General features: G+C 36.7%; 2 protein-coding genes across 5 annotated transcripts; one reads left to right on the top strand and one right to left on the bottom strand.

The window, feature by feature from the left end:
• Window positions 1-1,871: 1,871 nt before the first annotated feature.
• LOC109108603 (C1q-related factor-like) lies at window positions 1,872-13,401 on the bottom strand. Of its 4 annotated transcripts, none has more exons than XM_042714703.1 (5): window positions 13,297-13,401; window positions 8,070-8,873; window positions 7,849-7,926; window positions 6,215-6,966; window positions 1,872-3,087 (listed from the first exon to the last, which is right to left on the bottom strand). In XM_042714703.1, the coding sequence occupies exons 4-5, from the start codon at window positions 6,860-6,862 to the stop codon at window positions 2,908-2,910; spliced, it is 828 nt and encodes a 275-aa protein (XP_042570637.1). In that variant the 5' UTR covers window positions 6,863-6,966; window positions 7,849-7,926; window positions 8,070-8,873; window positions 13,297-13,401; the 3' UTR covers window positions 1,872-2,907. The 4 variants fall into 4 exon arrangements, with proteins under 4 accessions (XP_042570637.1, XP_042570636.1, XP_042570638.1 ...); XM_042714702.1 differs by having other exon boundaries at window positions 8,070-8,886; window positions 13,297-13,387; XM_042714704.1 differs by lacking the exons at window positions 7,849-7,926; window positions 8,070-8,873; window positions 13,297-13,401 and having other exon boundaries at window positions 1,872-2,740; window positions 2,871-3,087; window positions 6,215-7,841.
• A 1,843-nt stretch (window positions 13,402-15,244) lies between these two features.
• LOC109091501 (UDP-glucuronosyltransferase 2A2-like) lies at window positions 15,245-17,870 on the top strand. The gene is made up of 2 exons (XM_042714700.1): window positions 15,245-15,390; window positions 15,867-17,870. Exon 2 carries the CDS (start codon window positions 15,873-15,875, stop codon window positions 17,475-17,477), a length of 1,605 nt encoding a protein of 534 aa, XP_042570634.1. The 5' UTR covers window positions 15,245-15,390; window positions 15,867-15,872; the 3' UTR covers window positions 17,478-17,870.
• The last annotated feature ends 499 nt before the right edge of the window (window positions 17,871-18,369 follow it).

The raw sequence follows: 18,369 nt of genomic DNA, 5'->3' as shown, positions 1-18,369 counted from the left end.
TTAAGAAAGTAAATAAAGTGAACTCTGACTTCAAGTTGACTTTAAATCATACTAAAACCTCCACTGAAAATCGCTGTGAGCTATTATACTTTGACATTAGGAGTTAATTATATTGTTTAATTGAGAGAGTTTTTCCATTAATGAAAGAGCAGATATGGTGTACATTCTTGACAAGAGGCTAAAAAATGTAATTAAAAAACCCTCAAGGGTGGTGTTGAACCTCTTTATATCTCCTCAAATGTGCGAGATGGTTAATCTGTCCGTGGTTACAGAAAATGAAGCGTAGCGTGTCTTGGCAGTAGACCATGTCATTTAAACTTCACATCTAAACATCTCGTTGTTTACATAAGCAGCCCTCATCTCTGGCTTCTCCTCCCGGCGCTCATGCAGCTCCAAGGCTCTCTCTCTCTCTCTCTCTCTCTCTCTCTCTCTCTCTCTCTCTCTCTTTCTCTCTCTGTTGTTTTGAAACACTGATCATCTCTGATTAGGAGGAAGTGCTTCCCTCCAGACATGTGGCATTTCGCACTCATTATACCTAGCTGTGATCGCTCCTCTTTTCTTTATCGTTAAAATCAGTCCTTTCTCTCTTGATCTGATTTCTTGTGTCTTTATAACAGATACATCTACTCATTTATAAGAATTAACAGCATATAGACTGGAACAGAAGGTGGATTTTGTGTGTGATTTTTTTTATCCATTTATTTTTTAAATAAATTGCAGTGAGCCTCTTGTGTGGCTTGCAAAGTTGGTATCTTAGAGTATTCCAAATCAGTAATTGTTAGTGTTATCTAAAATTTAAATATTGTTTTTGATAACTGAAATAAGGCTAAAAATAAAATAAATATTAGATGAAAAACTTACATTTGAAAAACTAGAAATGTTGCAACTAACTGAAACTGAAGTACTAAAGCTACTAAAAATTAAATAAATACAAATGGCAACTAAAAAAATTCAAATTCTCTCTCTCTCTCTCTCTCTCTATATATATATATATATATAAAACTGACAAAATTTTAAAACTAAAAAAAGTTATGAGGCTGCATTTAAATGATAATTTGTTGAAAATGTACTTACCTTCAGTCATTCAAGATTTGATGGGAACAGATTTGAAGAAATGTAGCATTCCATTACTTGTTCACCAGTGGATCCTCTGCAGTGAATGGGTGCCGTCAGAATAAGAGTCCAAACAACTGATGAAAACATTACAATATTCCACAAGTAGTCTAAGTAATCTACAAGCAGCATGTTTCCAGATACTTCAAAATGTTTTTAACTTAAAACTGTTGCTTCCCGCTAAAATATGAGTCTCTATCCATTATATTGCTTTCTCTAGTGAAAAGGTCATTTCGTCTGAATCAGGACAGAAATATGCACAGATCAAGTACCATTTAATATAATAATAAATAATAATAAAAAATAAAAAACTGTTCTAAACAAATTTGTTGGTGGATTTTGATGTGAGAGGAAAACAGGGAATGGACGTTTTCACTGGAGGAAGTGTTATTTTGGCCAGAAGTGACAGTTGATGTTTCTTACAAACACACAGATTTTCACTTCACAACTTGCTAACTGATGCACTGAATCGTGTGGATTATTGTGATGTTTTTATCAGCTGTTTGGTCTCTCATTCTGACGGCACCCATTCACTGCAGAGCATCCATTGGTGAGCAAGTGATGTAATGCTACATTTCTACAAATCTGATGAAGAAACTAATTTACATCTTGGATGGCCTGAGGTTGAGTACATTTTAATTGTTTCAACTATTCCTTTACGTTAGGATGCTTCCTTAGAAGGCAGCTGTCTATGTAGACAACAGACCACACACCAGATACTCCACGCATCACTTCACAATCAATCAAGTGATCCAAAGTGTTAGAAAAATCCCATTTATTAGCAAAAGCAAAAATCTATAAGCTGTTACATTTAGATATTTTGATAAATTTTACAGGTCATGACTATTGCGATATATACAGAACATCATTTAAGATATTGGTCGTCATCATCATAAACCAGTATCACCGTTACAGTTACAATGTATTATATATATATATATATCTCCTTTGTTATGTGGTTACTTTTAGTGGGCTAAGATTTATTTTAATGGTAATATTAGCTAAGAAAGCCACACACTTCATAATTCATTGGTAAAAACAACAATGAACGGGTTTAGCTTTAGCTATAAGCTGAAATGAACGCTTAGCTTTATTTGTGTTAGTACTTCCACATCCACACAGCAATCACAAACAGATGCACTACTATGATTTTCAACAGACTCTCAGGGAGTGTATTTTACAGCAGTCAAAACCAGGGGCATACACTCATTAAGATTTAGGGTATCATTTAAGGTCATTCACTTCACATTATGTCAGAGACACTGATAAACATCAGTGCAGATTCACAGATTGATCATACATACAAAGACAACGTCATAATGAAATATCAGCACTCACTTGACTGGGCTTTCGATCAATTACGACTCTGATGAAACCCTGAAGCCTCATTCTGGTTGATTTCATGTGTGTCTGTTGAAGGTTTTTGGGCAGATTCAAGAATCGAAAACCACTTCCTGTTGTGTTCTCGTTGAATCCAGGCTTTAAAACCACATGACTACTACAACAAAACATATAGGGCCATTCCCTTCAGGGGGCATAATGAATCATTTGACCGTTTAAACAAATTATTTTGTGTTCTGTGACTCACTTATGAGTGTATAGCTGTTGAATTTCAGGTGAAAATACCCTGTAGCAAACAAAACCATAGAGGTAAAAGAGAAATGACAAAGAAAAATAAGCTACCCTAAACATGTCAGGGGTGTTATAAACATCAGATTTACAACCTAAATCAATGAAGACCCCCTAACATCTCTTACCTACAGACTGAGACTGAACTTGATGACCTTTTGACCTCTAGTCACTGTACAGAATGAAGCCAGTGAAAGTGCTGTACTTGTTGCTGTTCCCACCATGCGCTTTCCCACCATCCAGCTTGATGAAGATCTCGTCCCCAGGGTCGAGGTGCAGGATGACGGTGTTTGAGGCGTAGTCATAACTCTGATCCTGATCCTGAGCGATGGCACTGGCTCTCACCTACAAAGAGAGGAAGATAAACAAGAGAGACCTTCAGCTCAATGTGACATTTAATGCAGCTGTTCAGTTTTTAGACAAAAAAAAAAAAAAAAAAAAAAAACACCTGAAGGAGAGTGACTAATGAAATCTATATATAAACTGTATCTTTAAAATTTTGGGGTCAGTAAAGTTGTTTTTAACGAAATGAGAAAATACTGCAATAAATTGGTCAAAAGTGACAGTAAAGACATTTATAATGTTATTTCAAAGTGTATTTGAAAGTTTTTTATTCATTAAACAATCCTGGAAATTAGTATCAAGGTTTCTGCAAAAATATGAAGCAGCCTTGGTGAGCATAAAAGAGCCTTCTTTTGAAAAATGGTTATATGTATATACATTTATCATATGCATTTTATATGACAAACAGGTAAACAAATAACATAACTTTCATTTTTGGATGAAGAATTTATTAAGGTGAGACTGGTGGGATTGAAACACTATTTTGTTTTTTTTTTCCCTTCCTTTTTATGGAATGCCATATCATCTCATTACTTTGATGACATACTGTCTGATGCTCAAATTACCAGCTGTATTTTTTTCCGGCAGATTAAAATGAGATAACAATGTTTTCAGGAATCTGTTTCGAATAGCTGATGGTTTATCTGTGCTTCTTCTAAAGCAAACCTTTTAAATATGTAAATTTTGAAAATGCGATCTGAAGTAAAGCTGGAGACAAACAAGAATTGGATGTTCCTCAGTCCATTTTAATACAAGAATCATACAAAGGAAATGGGGTGGCAAGCCTTAAACAAGTATTCTTCCTTCATACAGACTCTGATAAAATTAGCATGCATTAATATACAATTCAATACATAACATGAAAGCTGCATTAAAAAAAACAATAACAAAAAAAAAAAAACCACCAAAACCAATTCATGCAAATTCTCAGGGAACATTTCTGCTGTTATTTGCACATGCATTGCATTAAGTAAATGGCACAGCCAAAATTAATGCTAAATGATATTAGCATGGTGCAATCAGGCATATGTTGCTGAAATTCACTATTCAAATCAAGACACCTTAAATGCAAAATGGTCAGTTAACAGCATGATTCAGCTTAAGAAGCATTTTTTGTCATGCCATTGCTGCCAGGTCTGTAATATGCAATTGAAAATTGAAATTTTGTCAAGAAGATTTTGTGCTTTCTTCATTCAACTGCACATAACCTGTAATTGTATGCCTATTGCCTACGTAGAAAAAGGCTGTCAGGCGTTTTACCAGATGGCAATTGAGGGCCTTAAAAGGGACTTTGTGAAAGGACCAATATGGTTTGACAAATCAAGCTGCTTCTCACCATGAATTGTGAGTTTGCGTCCAGTCTGTGTTACATTCCCATCACATTCCCACCACTCTCCTCATTATTTCCAACTTCTATAAATAAAACAAGTGGCCTCCCCTTTGAAAGCATTCAGGTTTGGCAAACAACTTTAAGTAGGTTTGAGCTAATGGGATAAAAAGAGCTTTAAGTGTTTATTTGGGAGCCTGAGAGGATGGGTGATTTTGTCATTTACTTGTTTGATGGACAGGGGCCGAAGTCGCTCAGATATGAGGGCATCAGTTAGACGGTGATTTGCTGTCGCTGTGGGCCATCACTCTCTGCGCTCATATGAGTAACACAGCTGACTCAAGCAAACAGCATGCGTGGGTATGTATTTTATACATGTCTGTATCTGTGTGTTTGAACTGATCTCCGTCATGTGTGGTTCCATGTGAATGACTGACCGAGCACGAAGGAATTATAATTAGAGCCTATAGCCCAGCTAAAGCAAAGAAGCTAACATATATATTCAGATTAGCCATGTGTATACAGTGTTTGTGTCAAGACTTTGTCACAAAAATAATCAAGTATTTTGTGTTGCTGTTGCTGTTCATATATTATTTATATATGTATACTGTATACAGTATGTATAAATAGATAGTTATACAGAGGTATGGCTGACCGTTTCTTTTACATTTGGTTCGACCAGTCTTTTATATGAACTATTTTACCTGTAAAAGAGTAAAACACCTTTAAATCTTCCATTTATAAGCTGTTCATGATAGAAAAATAATTATACACACACACACACACACACACACACACGCACACACACGCACACACGCACACACACATATATCTTAAAATCATGAGGCAGGCCTCAATGCATATTCTGATGTGTGTGGCATCTTTAAAGTATTTATTTTGCGTGTGTGAAAGACTCATAGTGAATTTGTGTATGTGTTTGAGTGGCTGTGGGTGTTTGAGAAGGGCCCTGATTCAGAATGACACACTGAGGGTTGCCAGAAGACAAATATAGTATGTACACACACACACACACACACACACACACACACACATGCACACACACACACGCAGCAGCTCTCCTGACTAGAGGCGAACTCTTGGTTCAGTGAAACCTTTCCTTGTTTACAGTTTACGTGTACCGTAGACATGACGGAAGTTCATCTCAAACATGAAACTGACCTTTGCTGGAAAGCAACCCTAAATGCACTCTCTATTACATATGGGATGTCCTGATATGAATATTCAAATTGAAACCCATTGAAATAAAATTATTCAGAAACTCAAGGAATTACATCCCAGTGACAGTCTGTGTTTAATCAGTGTCATGTAATCATAGTCATAGTCATATACACTATTGCAATGTGAAACAGACACATACTTTTGGGACGAAAAAGTTATCTAAATCTGCAGTCATTATAATTAAAATTATATAAAACAACAGATGTCAATAAAAGTCACCATTCAGATAACTTGGTAAATGTGTACTGTAAATCCTTTCTTGTTCCCTCTGATAATAGCAATAGGCATAACTCATGGTCAGATACGGCATTAGTAGTACGTTGTGTACAACATAATAGGACTAAAAAATTCAAATATTTAAATAAAAAATACAGATTTTAAGGCCTGAGGGTTATATATGTGCTACTGTTACCATAAAGAGTTATTCCTACCTGACATGTTTAATTTTTATTTGTATAAAGTTTGATTTAGTTATATTAATAATAGTAAATACTATTTCTAATTCTCTTTAGTAAAATATATAATTATTAATACTGTAATATTGGTTAGCAGCAAAACTCTTACCTGTCCATTTTTCATAAGATCCGCCCACATACTGGTTCCATCTCCTCCTCTCATGAGGACATTGTACGTGAAGAAATACGTCCCTGGAAACTTGCACACAAATTTCCCAGTCGATCCATCGTAGTTATTCCCAATGTTTGTAACTATGTCATCAAACCTCAGAACCTCGTAGCCCTCCTGTGGGTTTCGCAGACCTGCGTAAAAGGCCACACGTGGTCCCATGGTATAGACAGCTGACCCCATTCCGGTAGCTGTTCTTCCACCAAGAGCAATGTCCGGTCGTTCTGTGTGGTTTTTATTTCCTGGTGGCCCCATTGGTCCTGGAGGACCTGGCTCTCCAGGTGGTCCTGGAGGTCCCGGAGGTCCTGGTAGCCCTGGTTTTCCTTGGCGGCCAGGTTTGCCCAGCGGTCTGTGGGCGTAGGTGGGCAATGGGGGTCCCATGCTATGATCAGTCAGTGCCTCAGCTTCCAACTGTGTATTAGTTATAGCTGTGCCCGTACCGATACCGGCCACAGTGCCAGTTTTTTCCAAGAATGGATCGCAGACCATTCGGCAAGTACCGAGCATCTCGTACTGACCTCCGTTTTCACTGCTGCCTGCCAGATGAACCAGAACAGGAATGAGGACCACCAACACCAAGAGCAACATGACGGCCACGCCAGCCCCCAGCAGGGTCTTCCGTCCCAGGCTGAAGCGGGAAAGCGGCTGGGCCGCCAGCACGGAGCTCTCGCTGCAAGCCGGAATATTGACCTCTGGAAGTGAGAGGGAAAAAGCTCCCTCAACGTCAGTTGCTCACAGAGATGAGAGGGGAAATGAGAACCACCAGGGATCTCAGACGAGTGTGTGTGTGTGTGTATGCTTGAAAGAGAGAGAGCATTTACTGTTTCAGCAGGTGAGGGGAAAGAAGTGTTTGGGCGTTGAGGAAGGAAGTAGGATTGAGAGAGACAGAGAGAGAATGCCCTTCTAGTGGGTTTCTTTGTATGACTCAAAAAGGACAAGTGGGAGGAGGCTTTCTGCAAATGAAGAAACAGTGAGAGAGAGAGAGAGAGAGAGAGAGAGAGAGAAAGAAGTGTATTTGGAGAAACCCAATGCCAAGTCCTTTAAGTGTGTTTTTTGTGCACTCTTTTGAAATATGATTTGATTTTCCACTTGTTGAACAGCAAGACTCGATGGCATGGTTTAGACGTGGTGGTTAGATCAACCACAAAAGGAGAGGGAAGACGAGGAAGAGATAGTCTGTTTTCTCTTGTCTGCATGATGGTCAAGTTAATATGACAGGATGCATTCTAAGCATCAGTTAATCGAAAGGGACACCTGCTGAGTGCAAGCAAAAGGATTTTTCCGCTTCCCTTTTTCTCTGTCTCTCAAAACCGCCCTTGATGCATCTTCTTGGCATCGTTATGCAATTATGTCATTGTTTATTTATGTGCAGTAAACACATAGTAATTCTTCCATAACTCGCTTGGATTATGAGAACACGCCACAAACGTGCTCATAATTGTCTCCATTCATTAAATAAATGCTAACTTGTACTAGAGTTGGTGATCATTTGTTGCCTTGTGCCATGATCCAAGTGTCCCAGGTATAGAAGGCTGCTGTAATGAACATGGCTGTATGAAAATGAGAATATTTACACTAGATTTGTTCATTCAGATATTTTGATCCAAAGTGCATGCAAGTCAGCGCAACTCCGGCTTCCCCACGGAATGTACCTGAAAAGATCAAGAAACCAACACTGTGAGATGTGAATGGTGGATTAGGGCCCAGACTACTTCATCAACCCAACTTGCTAAAGCCCAGTGTATGAAATCAGGTTTCATCACAGGTCTTTGATAGTTCAGTGTGACATGCTCACCAGCGAACAATTGATTGCCTTGTGATGAATTTTAGCCTCCAACGAAGTTCTGACAGTGTCAGAAATAATCCTGCTGTGTCGCTGCTCCTACGATGGTCGTCTAATCAAGAATTGGTTTGAATGGCAATTAATGACGTACTCTGTGAGTGAGACAATAAAAGTCGGTACAATATCTTGGTAGTTTTCTCTTGACATTTATAATCACGCTTAAAATTTACCTTAAGTTCACTTTGAAAAATGAGCGGTTTACAAATCTATTCTTTCATCCAGCCATGACAGAGTTCTTTGTCATGCATGTCAATGAGGATGTCAAAACATGACCAGAGCGAACACGAGCAAACTCCTTAGATGTACGGTACATTACACAGTCTGACATACAAGAACACTAGCTTTTATGCAAGATCTCATTACATTTGCATTTATGCATTTGGCAGATGTGGTTTTCTAAAGCAACTTACATCACATTCAACTTATGCATTTCTGACAAGCAACAATCATAAAGGATAGAAAAAAACTGCACTGCCAGCACCAAGCTTAAGCGAAGAGCTCAAGATCACATAGCCGGTTGAAGCAGGTGGTAAATGGTTTCCTGAGGTTGCTGGTTTATTACAGGTCCTTTTTGGCCATTTATTTAATGAATGTTGGGTCTGAAAGAAGACCTGCTTGGAAATGCACAGCCTTGGGCTTGAGATGGGCACATTACTAGTACTGTGGTAGAATCTTCCCACCATGCAGGACACCTGAGTCTGATTCCCAGCCAATGCAAAAGATGTTCCATTGCAGCTGTAGGGGCCAATCCTCAATCTTGAGAATAGAGCTGTGTTAGTAAAGTTAACATGTAATCACAGCAGGGTTATTATCATTAACCAAAACTAAAACCATTTAAAATATTTTAGTAATTAATATAAAGCTTAAATAAAATATAAACATTAGATGGAAAAATTAAATAAATTAGAAATGTTGCCTTGCCAACTAACCAAAATGAGTTAAAAAATGATAATAAAAATGGCAAAAGCACAAAAAGGGGGCATTTACATAACACTGTTTTCAACTAAAAACAGAAAACTTTTGAAAAGCGGGCTTCAAAGTGCAATTTTTGAAAATGTGACCATTATCATCTTTGTGTAAACTACAAAAACGCAAATTTGTGAAAATGGTGACAACTGGCCTGGCATGCACAATACAGCATTTTAAGTAGTTTTGGTGGATCCATGTGAACAGGGTACATTTTCATCTCTATGCAAACCACAAAGGAAAAACATTTTGCCATTTTTAGTAGATCACTGTCATGTAAACGTTCCCAAAATGACTATGAAATAAACTGAAAATATAAAAATTCAAAACTAAAATTCAAAATATGAAAAAAAAATACAATGGTATGTAAATAAAACTAGAATAACACTGAACAAAATGGATTCTATTTACTTACTTATTGAAAAGAATCAAAATAGTCTTAACTTTACACAAATTATGTACATATAAAAAGTGACTTTTCTAATCAATTATAAAATGTCATAATTTGGTCCCAACCTACAAATCTCTTTTTGAATATTCAGGTTCATTCAGAAATATTTTGCATTACAAAAGTAAAATATTCTAAATTCATTTTATTCATTGTTTTCCATTTCAAGTTCCTGGTTTCAATAATGTAGCTATTAAAGGTCAGCTCTAGCAACCAGAATAGCTAATAAGCCATGAGGCATCACTTGAGAAAAGCACTTAAAGTGACAGTTCACCCCAAAAAACATTTCTCAATACCCACGTCATTCCAAACCATACTTACTTTCTTATTTGGAAAATGTTTTAAAAAATGACTGACGTTTTAAGTTAATGGGATCCAATGTTGTTTTGGACCCCACCAATTTCATGGTATGGATAAAACAGTTCCTAAAACATCTTTTATATTCTACAGCAGAAAAAAAAGTCATACAAGTTAGGAAGGACATGAGGGTGAGTAAACCATTTTTGGGTGAACTATCCCTTTAAATTCATGTTGCTCCAGGGATTTTCTTTGTGTAACTTCACGGTGCCTTTCATTCGTTCCACCGTACACATCAGTCTAAAACCAAAGGTGCCTTTTCACAAAAACATTGCATACTTTTCTATCCACTCTTGAGGTTTGTGATGCTGTCATGGGACATGATGAAGACTGGGGGAGGGTTTGCTGACTATCACTGTGAGTCACTGAAATAGAAAGAATGTTGATCATTGGCTGCAGGAAACGAAGGCCATGTGGAGCTCCGAGCGCAGTGACTCAAACCGCGGCCGCTGTGCCCTTGACGGCGGCCGCAGTAATGCGACAAGAACAGAGACTTTTTCAGCCCTCCCTATGTAATTTACTTCCTCCACTGCTCTTCTCCTCCCCATGCCTCCACCAGCTGAGAACAACAAGCCCCTTGAGTCAGTCAAGAGCCCCCAGAGAGATGCACGCGTCCTGCTCATCCTTGAGCGAGGGGGGATTTCTTGTTTCTTATTTCGATTTTACTTGAAAGCAAACATAATGTACAGATAAACCTCAGGCTGGGCCAGAAAGACCATGATGTAAGCTAGAATGATCTTAGGAGCTGTGTTTGAATGCATGTGCTCAGTGTCTGTATGCATGAACATATATGTGTGAATTTTTCTGGAGTTGTCTCTATGTCTGGCAGCACACAGAGGAAAGGAAATAGCTGGTAACTTTAAAAGCAATGAAAAGCGTTAAACACAGCTGTCCAGTCATTTCAGCATCACCTCACTAGTTTCACAATGAATTCACACAGCATAATTCACACTATTGTATGGTACCAATGCATTTGAGGAACACATACTGGACACTCTGCAATGTCACAAACAGCTCTGAAGGGAAAAGTGAAATAAGAAGGAAATAGACATTCCTCGAATTTCCTACATTGATTTTTATTATCATGTTTTTGTGCTTTGTTACCATACAAAATAATTAATGCATAATTTCTCTGCTTTTTTCTTAACATCCCCTGGAAAGATTTTTTTTTTTTTCTCATAGTCAAGGTGACCTAAAAAAAAATTACTAAAAAAATCAAATAAATATCAATGTGTCTCTAGTGGCCAAAGTTGACACTACTGTACATGCATATTAAGGTACAAATTTGGAAAATATTTTGTCTTATATTGCCCTATACTGTAAATGCACAGAAATTATGTCGTTTGTATGTGTTTGTGTTGTTACACATAGTAGGAATAAAAAGAAAATATATATGAATGCACATATTAATATGCTGGCAAAAGTTATTAACTATTTTAATTAATAATTATTTTTATTATGGCTAGTAATCAATAAACAACTAATATTAAAACTCTATACAATTTTGTATACATAAATATTAAATTACTAAAATAAACAAGTAAATTTAAGCATCACCAAATCATAATCACCAGTATGAAATAAACAGGAAGAATTTTATTTGACAGCAAATAAATGTAAAAATAGAGAAAAAGAATAATTAACAATTAAATGTCCAATATCTACTTCTGCCACACTGACATAAATTGAAATTATGAGACGGGTCTCATAATTATGACTTAATATGTCAAAACAATGATTTTATTTTTCATATGTGGTGGAAATGGGCTTTCATAAATATTGATCCCAATAAATTAATCTCTAATATCAACCAATGATCAATATAGTCAAAATATATTGTGCAATCCTGTAAATACACTTATAAAGGCAAGTCAAAAAGACACTTTCACCTTCAACTTCGGGGCTTCTGCGTGTTTTAGGTAAAAAATTAAATTACTTTTCGTTCAGTGTGTGCAAAAAATGCCCAAACCAATTAACAAAACAAATTAAGAAAATGCATTTGTTTGTGTATAGTGGGAGATGGTCATTTCTTTCAATTCTTATGAATTAAACATTATATTGTTTATAAACCAAAAGTTATTTACTGTTATTGAACTGTTGTTTTAGTACAAGATTTTTAATAAAGCACAGATTTGCTTGTCTTTGTATAAGTAGGAGTGATTGTTGTCTCTGTGGAGGCCATAAACCTCAAAATAAGATCAAAATGGAAATCAAGATGCTTTTGATTTACATACTTGCTTCCTACGACTCAGACCACAAACACACACACACACACACACACACACACACACACACACACACACACACACACACACACACACACACACACACACACACACACACACAGTAGCAAGCCAAAGCGTACTTTCTGGATGTCAGAATGGTACCTGCCCACAGATCAGTGTGTTTCTGTGTATGTGTGTGTTCTGTGTTTCCCACCCACCACACAGAGCGACGTGTCAGTTTGAGTTTGCGTTGCAGGCTGTTTGTAGATGCACACACATTACTCAGAATCTGTGCTTGAGATCTATATGACATGTTACTGTTTGAATTAAATCTGCGGATATCTTCCATATTCACACACAAATACAGACATATATGCTTCACTTGCATAAAGATGCATCTAATGCATTTCCAAATGACTGTTAATTGGTTGGTTTAGGACATAGGACAAGACTATGAAACAAACACGTATTTATTTGAAACTAAACAACACACATTTGTCTGATGACTATTTTGATTTTTAACATGATTTACGATTGATCTGGATTATTTTCAGTTTTTATATTTTTATTCAGTTATATATATTAAATTTGGTTCCCATCTCTATTAACTAACACAGATTTGTAACACGTTTGGAAGTTTATTATCTTCACAAAATTAATGACTGTGGATCAAGAGGGCAAACATTTAGATGTTACATCTTTGTGGCAGCACCAGCCACTTCTGAACAGAAATAAGCTTGGATTCACTATGAAATTGTCCAAATCATAAATTAATTATATCAGACAAGTGTGTTGAGCGGTGTTAAGACTCCACTGTGTGTAGTATCAATGAATGAAAGTGAACATAAAAACTTGAACGTGTATTAATTGTTGATTTCTCTTCAAGCTCAGCCACAATATTTACTTGTCGCCCTCGTGTGGCATTATGCTCTAAATGGTAGCGGAGTAACTTGAGATAAATACTGTATATAAGACATTGTTCAAAATAAAATAGCATAACATCTGTCGTTTTAGACTTGCCAGCACTAACTGGTAATACATATAAAAGCAACAAATTTACAGACAGGTGGCGTGATGCCTTGTAAACCTACCAATTAAAAATTAACCAAACATTCACCATATTTAGGAATATGTAACGTTAGGTCGAAGTTTACAGTCTCATCAGTGGTGTCTGCATTTTTACCTCAAAGTTGTTCAGCAGCTCTGAAATGACTTTCCTGACTAGTCTAGTAACGTACAGTGTTTCCAACTAATTTTTTAGGGGAAGTTGCTAAAGGCAGATCCTTTTGTTACTAAAAATTGCTAAATTACCATTTCATGACAACGCCATATGAACAAACATTACAAAAAACACACAAAACAGACTTATTTTTTCGTACAATACACAACGAGATTACTCAAATCTCAGCGAAAGATATATTTTTTTTAAATGTTATTTGTTCATAAAAATAATATAAAACATAAAATATTCTAATTTGTAAAAGTAACATAAGTAACATCTTTATGATCTGATTTTTTACAACATTTAATTATTGAACAGTTACACATTTTATGTATTTTCTTATTAACTAGTAAAACTGCACATTCTGAACAATTATAGTTTTAAGCAGTGTGTTGGTAGTTAGTATGCTACACAAAAGTCTGTAAAAATAGAATACAATGTACTGTTAATATGAAGGAACAATCCATATTTATTTTTCACAGGTGTTTTACCTGTGCTTTAAATTCCACATTGTATTTTGTGTTTTAAGGTTACAGGGTTACGACTTAAAGGATAACCTAACTGAACAACCATTTGATATACAAGCTAATAACACGCTGTATCATAAATGGTCATATATTATTGACCAATTGGAACTAGCAACTTAATGCACATTTGATATACTGTTCTTCAGCTCTCTCCAGGTTGACGTGCTGCTTGGCTGGCTAGCTGTTCAAGGGTTTTCACTTTTTGTGTAATTTAGTTGAAAATATGTGCGTTTTTATCATTTGAGTAACTTTACAAAAGTTGCTAAAAGTTGCCAAAAACTTTTTTAAAAATAGCTAAATTTGTTGCTAGGTGCTTTTTGAAAAAGAAGTTGCTAGGGTAAGTCTGAAAAGTTGCTAAATCTAGCAACAAAATTGCTAAGTTGGCAACACTGGTAATGTGCGCAGGATGTGCGCATGCTCAATGCATTTTCCATAAAAAAATTTTGGTAATAATTTATTAATGTGTCATTGTTACTAATCATGAAGTGCAGCTGAATTTTCTTCAACAATATGTAAATTAACTTTTTCAACATAATGTAAAAAAAATCACTATGTGCTCATTTGTCTCTTATGCTGTACTTTGACCTTGTATTTTTCCACAAATTTTTGTATCTTATGCTGAACTTTGACCTTGTATTTTTCCACAAATTTTTGTATCTTATGCTGAACTTTGACCTTGTATTTTTCCACAAATTTCTGTATCTTACGCTGAACTTTGGCCTTGTATTTTTCCACAACGTTTTGTATTTTAAAGTTTTAGCATTGATAATGCCAATGAAAAAAAATCAAAGTACAAACACAATTAAAGTGATTTATACCTATTATGAAATTGTTTGCTTTTTTATTTACTTTTGATTGTGGTTTGCACACTTGTTAGACCTTGTACTAATGCTTAACCAACAGGTTTTTTTGTAAAAAATACACAAATCAATATAGAGCGAAAAAGTTAATATTTTTTAATAATTTGGTTATAGAATGATGTCTTTTACAAGGAGTTTCTTAAATATTTGAAATATCTTTCTCCATATTTTCTTCTTACTCCATTCTCATGTTGTCTTGCATCCTTCACAGTCTCACACTTTATTTTAGTTTAATGACCTGAACCTTTGATCTAATTTGCTGAATATATTAAGCATAGAACAGTGTTGCCATCATCCTTGAACTGTGCCAGTAAAGAGAAAGAGAGAAAACGCAATGGAATTAATGATTCACTTTAATTTCTCCGCCTCTCTCATTACAGTATATGTATATACTCTCTCATATGGAGATCTGTTTAGTAGGATTTGTGTCATTAATATGTGCATTTTCCATGTTGTAGGTCCTGGAGGAAGCATTGGATGAGGCTTTTGTGAAACAGCAGGAGAGCACGCTTCTCACGCAAACTCCAACACACAGTTGCATTAACAACGCCCACTGTTCTGGGATTACCTCCACTCAGTTATGCAATACTAAAGCACGATCTGGACTTGGAACCAGACTGAACAAACCCTCATTTCATCAGAGAGAGGAAGAGAGGCAACATAAGAAGGTAAGAGTGGTTTATTTTCCTCTTTTTTTTGCAAGAAAACCACATCCAGTTTAATCAGTTCTGTTTCTACAGCAATTAACATTTACCTTATTACTATCTACAGTTTTTGTTGAATCATACTTATGTTAAATTGCAGAAAATACCATCAGAATTTCTAGTCTCACTTTCCCATCGAGTCTTTTTTTAATGTGTGCATGTCTCACACAAAAAGAATACTAGCTTATACAACATGCAATCTTCCTCCAAAAACTCAGAAGTTAACAGGACACATCTGTTTTAAATAATACTGTTTGTTCAGGGTTTCAGAAACACTGTGTGTGTCCATGCATGCACTCAAGCATGAAATATTTTCCGGCATTAGAGGAATGTGTTAGATCAAATAAACACAGAGCAACTTTTTTGTTCAAGGAATTACAGTTTTATCATGTCATGCATAAAGTCCGTCTAGAAAACATTCGTGTTTTTCTGTGTACTAGGGAGCAATGAATGTCCTAAAACCTTCATGGAGTCTTCTGCTGCTATCCGTACTCCTCTCCACCGACCTTCCCTCTGCTCTGGCCGGCAAGGTCCTTGTTTTTCCTGTGGATGGCAGCCACTGGGTCAACATGAATATACTGATTGAGGACCTTCACTCCAGCGGTCACGAGGTCACCGTGGTACGAACTGCCAGCAGCTGGTACATCAAGGAGCATTCACCGCACTACAAAGCCATAACGGTGACCCTACCGGAGCCAATAAACATTGAGAAACAAGATTTCTTTATCTCGTTCCTGAGTGAAATTCTCGAGATACAAAGACATGGAGGATCGCCGCTTGCGTTCGTTCAGTTCTATTGGCAGATGCTGAAGAATCTCTACGGCATTCATTGGCAAGCAAGTCAGCTGGTTGTGGAGATGTTCGAAAACCCGGTGTTGATGAAACAGCTCTATGAGGGACATTACGACTTGGTTCTGATTGATCCGGGTCTGCCTGCAGGTGTGCTGGTGGCTCATAAACTCAAATTACCAATGGTGTACAATGTGAGATGGATCACCAGTGGAGAAGGGCACTTTGTTGTCGCGCCTTCTCCAGTTTCATATGTCCCAGCAGCGGGAAGCCACTTGTCAAACCGCATGTCATTTGGAGAAAGGCTCAAGAACATCTTCCATTATGTGCTAAACATGTGCATAGACCATTTTATTGTGAGACCAGAATATGACAAACTGGTTGCACGCTACTTTGGACCCGAAACCGATTTCTACCACTTGCTGCAAGGCGCAGATATTTGGCTCATGCGATCAGATTTCGTCTTCGAGTTCCCACGTCCAACAATGCCAAACGTTGTCTACATTGGAGGCTTCCAATGCAAACCCTCCAAGCCTTTACCTCCAGACCTGGAGGAGTTTGTGCAAGGTTCAGGAGAACACGGGGTGGTTGTGATGTCGCTTGGGACGCTCGTGAAAGGTCTTCCAAGTGAAATCACGTCTGAAATCGCTGCAGGTTTTGCTCAGCTGCCTCAGCGAGTCATCTGGAGGCACTTAGGAGAGCGTCCTCATAATTTGGGCAATAACACTCTTCTGGTTAAGTGGCTCCCTCAGAACGATCTGCTCGGTCACCCTAAAACACGTGCATTTGTCGCTCACGGTGGAGCGAATGGCATTTATGAGTCCATCTACCATGGCGTTCCAGTGGTTGGGATTCCCTTGCTTTTTGACCAATCTGAGAATATGTTGCGTCTCAAGATACGAGGTGCTGCTAAGGTTCTTGACGTCACCAAACTGGACAGCCAGAGCTTTTTGCCGGCAGTGCAGGAGGTTTTACATCAGCCCTCGTACAGGGACAACATGCAACGGCTGTCTAGGCTACACAAAGACCAGCCTATACAACCTCAAGACAGCGCCCTCTTTTGGATAGAGTATGTCATGCGGCATAAGGGTGCAGCACATTTACGCACAGACTCTTATAAGATGCCGTGGTACTCATATCACTCTTTAGACGTAATGGCATTTTTGCTAGCAGTGGTGTTGGCAGTAGGCGGAGCTGTGGTTCTTACAATACGCTATTTGTGTTTTAGACTGTGCAGGAGACAGAAATCAAAACGTGAGTGATGCATTGATGAACACTAAACAATTTTTGTTAAAACCTTTTTATGAAGCCTGTATTTATAATGTATTATAGAGGTATTCTTAAGACAAGGCACCCCAGATGAATAAGGTAAAAAATTAACTAATAGATATCTTCATACCTCCCCAGTTGATTACTGTTCATAAGGAATTACAAGTTTTCTGAAATTATGTTTAAATATGCAAAGGAGGCATTATCTAATTGAATATGCACTAGATAAAGATACCTTTCCAGAACAGAAATCTGAACACGGGATGAAGCCTTGTGTATTTTGGATATTTTCTACTAGTCTGAAACAATACTTTAAGAAAAGGGCTCAAAACTGTAAAACTTACCAATGCATGAAAAAAATAAATGAAATAAAAAAATTTAATGTTTGTAATGCCTTGTCATATTATAATGCATGAATAATAGCTCGCTAAATTAGTATGTTGTATGAAAAATAATCATAACAGCAGTTATATTGTCTATTTGAAGTTACCTTTCAGAGCATGATGAGCACCATGTTATATTTCACTTAAGTTATAATGGATTATAATTCCTATCTATGTAATATTTTGACATTCTTTAAAATCTGCACAATGTCTTACTACATTTTATGAGTGTTTTGTTACTGCTTAAAATAAAGTTACAAATTAAGTCTTCTAGAAAACAATCAAAAGGCTTTATAATGTGGTCACAGTTGTTATCTGCACAAAAGTTGTCTGCTTTTCATAAAGCAAAAAGGCTTGATATACTTTTAAACAACTGTTTAGATATTATAAAGTGATTTTAAAACATTAGTAAACTTATTTTAAAAAATATCAGACTTTTATAACTATGGGAACTATAATGCATTGCAACTTGGAAATAACGTGTTCATTATGTGTTATAAAA

Source organism: Cyprinus carpio, chromosome A24 (genome assembly GCF_018340385.1).
Source record: "Cyprinus carpio isolate SPL01 chromosome A24, ASM1834038v1, whole genome shotgun sequence".
NCBI lineage: Eukaryota > Metazoa > Chordata > Actinopteri > Cypriniformes > Cyprinidae > Cyprinus > Cyprinus carpio.
Note: the sequence above shows the minus strand (reverse complement) of the source record. Positions and strands in the feature narration are given on the sequence as shown.